Source organism: Sinocyclocheilus rhinocerous, unplaced genomic scaffold (genome assembly GCF_001515625.1).
Source record: "Sinocyclocheilus rhinocerous isolate Xijiao unplaced genomic scaffold, SAMN03320098_v1.1 scaffold1510, whole genome shotgun sequence".
Classification (NCBI taxonomy): domain Eukaryota; kingdom Metazoa; phylum Chordata; class Actinopteri; order Cypriniformes; family Cyprinidae; genus Sinocyclocheilus; species Sinocyclocheilus rhinocerous.
The window spans coordinates 360253-363981 of NW_015664185.1; the positions used below are offsets into that span (position 1 = coordinate 360253).

The 3729-nt window shown below is 35.5% G+C and overlaps 1 protein-coding gene across 2 annotated transcripts in view; it reads left to right on the forward strand.

The window, feature by feature from the left end:
• klf10 (Kruppel like factor 10) overlaps positions 1 to 1664 on the forward strand; it is a 4651-nt gene extending 2987 nt beyond the window's left edge. For both annotated transcript variants that reach the window (XM_016540516.1, XM_016540518.1), the window contains exon 3: positions 1317 to 1664. In XM_016540516.1, the coding sequence (XP_016396002.1) occupies positions 1317 to 1594 (278 nt within the window). In that variant the 3' untranslated portion in view covers positions 1595 to 1664. The remainder of the gene's footprint in view (positions 1 to 1316) is intronic.
• Positions 1665 to 3729: the final 2065 nt, after the last annotated feature.

Sequence of the window (3729 nt, forward strand, 5' to 3'; positions counted from 1 at the left end):
TAAAGACTTATTAAAAAAAAAATAATATGTATATATATATATATATATATACTATTTTTTTCTTCAGTTCAGTTGACATTTACTTTATATTTTTCAAAATGGTTTTAGTTAACTATAATAATAGCCCAGCCACTAGAATATAGAAATAACTTTTACTGTACCTTCTGATCACACTGCAAAAAACGTATTCAAATATCTAAAGATTTCTAAATCAAGACGCATTTACTTGAGAAGCAAAATGACATTAGAAGTCTTGTTTTCTGAGAAACTGAACAAAATGAAGTGAGTTTATGATTAAAACAAGATCAAATATCCATCAAAAGGCTCAGAAAAATCAACTTAATTCAAAGGGAAAACAAGTTTTCATTCCCCACTGACAGATATTTGTTCTTGTTTTAAGCATAAATTAACTTGGATTTGTTCAGTTTCTCAGAAACAAGGCTTTATTTGTTCAGTTTGCATCTCAAGTAAATGTATGTTGATTTAAAGCTGTTTAGATATTTGCGTCGGAACACAAAACCAAAACCCTTAGGGGGGAGATATTCATATTTTTGCAGTGCATTCACCATCTAATGCCATGACTGTATGAATGTAAGACTTTCTGCTCTGTTTTAAGACCTTTATAAGGTCTTAATTTGTGGACGGGTGAATTAAGACCTTTTAAGACCTGCAGAAACAAAGTGACAACCTCACACCAGAGAACACACACAGGTACAGAGAAGATGCTTCTATCACACTGACACGTAAAGCATTTTTATTGTTAGCAGGATTTAGATCAGTGCTTCTCAGCAGATTCTTACTTTGGGTTTATGAAATACAAGACATTTTAAAGACTTTTTAAGACCAAGTAAAGACAATTTAAGGAACAAATATAAGGAAACATTTAAAAATACAACAGATCTCCATTTCTTTTAAATTTATTTTACAAATAAAAACAATAAATAATAAATTAAATAATTACGGTAGCTTAATGCTTGAATACCTCAGCTCCTAACCACTAGACTGTGTTCTTTTAGTATCATTGATATACTATTATAATTAACAGTTTGCATCTCAAGTAAATGTATGTTGATTTAAAGCTGTTTAGATATTTGCGTCGGAACACAAAACCAAAACCCTTAGGGGGGAGATATTCATATTTTTGCAGTGCATTCACCATCTAATGCCATGACTGTATGAATGTAAGACTTTCTGCTCTGTTTTAAGACCTTTATAAGGTCTTAATTTGTGGACGGGTGAATTAAGACCTTTTAAGACCTGCAGAAACAAAGTGACAACCTCACACCAGAGTCTGGTTTACTGTTTTCTCCGAGCAGGTGAGAAGCCGTTCAGATGCTGTTGGGACGGCTGCTTACGGCGGTTTGCCAGGTCTGATGAACTGTCTCGTCATCGCCGCACGCACACAGGAGAGAAGCGTTTCTCCTGTCCGGTTTGCCACAGCCGCTTTGTGCGCAGCGACCACCTGGCAAAACACGCACGCCGCCATATAACAGCCAGGAGATCGGCAGTGTGGCAGAAGGAGGTTTATCGTCTTCACAACATCAGTGCGGTCTGTCACAGCCTGCAGCCTCTGGCACCCAAAACTGAGAGCTGACAGAGAGTCCTTCACATCTCTAACGGTTTAATTGTTTATATACTGTATGTACACTACTGTTCCAAAGTTTGGAATCATTAGGACTTCTTAATGGTTTTGAAATTAGTCTCTTCTGCTCATCAAAGCTGCATTTGTTTAATCAAAAATACAGTAAAATTGTGAAATATTATTACAATTTAAAATAGCTGTTTTCTATGCGAAGATCTGTTAAAATATAATTTATTTCTGTGATCTAAGCTGAATTTTCAGCATCATTACTGCAGTCTTCAGTGTCACATGATCTTCAGAAATCAGTATAATATGCTGATTTGCTGCTCAACAAACATTTCTGATTATTATCAATGTTGAAAACAGTTGTGCTTCATATTTTTGTGGAAACTTTAGATTCTTTGAAAAACAGCATTTATTTGAAACGGAAATATTTTGGATTTTCAGGATCATGTGACACTGAAGACTGGAGTAATGATGCTGAAAATTCTGATTTGATCACAGGAATAAATTACATTTGAACAGATATTCACATAGGAAACAGTTATTTGAAATTGTAATAATATTTCACAATAGTACTTCAGAAATAATTCTAATATGCTGATTTGCTGTTCAAGAAACATTTCTTATTATCAGTGTTATCTTATTAAATGTTGATATTAACATTAATACATTAAAAAAATCAAAAGCTGTTTCAGGTTTGGACTTGCGCTAACATGAACAAACAATGAACATTTTATTAACTGTTATGTGTAACCTATTAACACTACCTAATAGGCCATTGTTATAAAGTATATTTTTTTGTTAGTATCTAAATGGGGTGCCATCAGATTGAACTGTTTATTTTTTGTTGCATATATAAATAAATAAGAGGCTTTTTTTAAATGAATTAGCTTACCAACATATTTTTGTATATGTGAAGCCTACAAGGTGTAAGGTCCACACACTTGGCCCAAGGAAGGTATCCAGTGGTGGATGAAGGTCACTTGCGTGTTCGGTCTTTTCAGCGCGCAGAGTTATTCAATTTAGGTTGAACTGAAATCTGACTCCATTTTATTATCTAATCTGACCCCATTTTAGTATTACCTCGAATTTAGGTTGAAAGGCAAATTGGTTGTTTGTCGGTCTCTAATTATTCTGACATTTGATTATTCTAGTTAACTCTTTACTTTGTATTTTCTCGTTCATTAGGAATCTCTGTTATTTAGGATGCCTCACGAGATCAAAGTATCTGAGTTTCCTGAGTTTCTTTTATCCTTACAAGGCATATTAATCTATAATCAAGAAATTTGTTCACTCGTGTTTAATAGTGAAGAGTAAATGCAACGTTGTACCAGACATTAAAAAGGCAAAGTGAATCCACAAGGCCATTAATACCATTTTATTGACACAAAAACTTTGTCAAGAAAAGGTAAATGCTGTAAACAGCAACCAGTCTATGGTTTATGCTCTGACACTGAACAAACATTTCATTCGTCTAATTCCGGTTCTATGTTGCACAGTTTATTGCTTTCACTTGCCTGGATCTTGCAGGTAAAGAGCAACATAAGAGCTTCCGCTCACTTCAACCAGCAGCACTTGCTCCAACCGTCTTCAACACATTCTCAGACATACTTGCACAACACCAGAGACGTCCTGGACAGAACACATGTGCAACGCTGAGATAATGCGCAGCATGACACTTGTTGACTACTGCTTAGAAAAGGCCCGAAACAAACTACACAAGTATGTGAAAGCAGACACTTCCCATTTTTGTGCAATACTGCATTATGAAATGCAACCGCACACGTCATCTTTCATTTAAATGCAAAAACTTGCTTGTCAATGCAATGCAAGCAACTGGACCAGATGTTTGCACTTGGTGTCTGCATTAGCATACTTGTGTTAAAGATGACATATCATGAAAATCTGACTTTTCCAGGTTTTAAGTGCTATAATCAGGTCCCTGGTGCATCTACCAACCAAGGAAACGTGAAAAAGATTAACCCAATCACTTTGTTAGGTAAGCCTTTTTCTGCAAGCTTCTGAGAAAACGAGCACGTCTGATTTCACTCCCCTAGTGACGTGGCAAAGGGATCTCATTATAATATTACCGCCCCTTAATCAAGCGACAACCACCCACGGCGCCGTCATTTTGATTTCGCAAG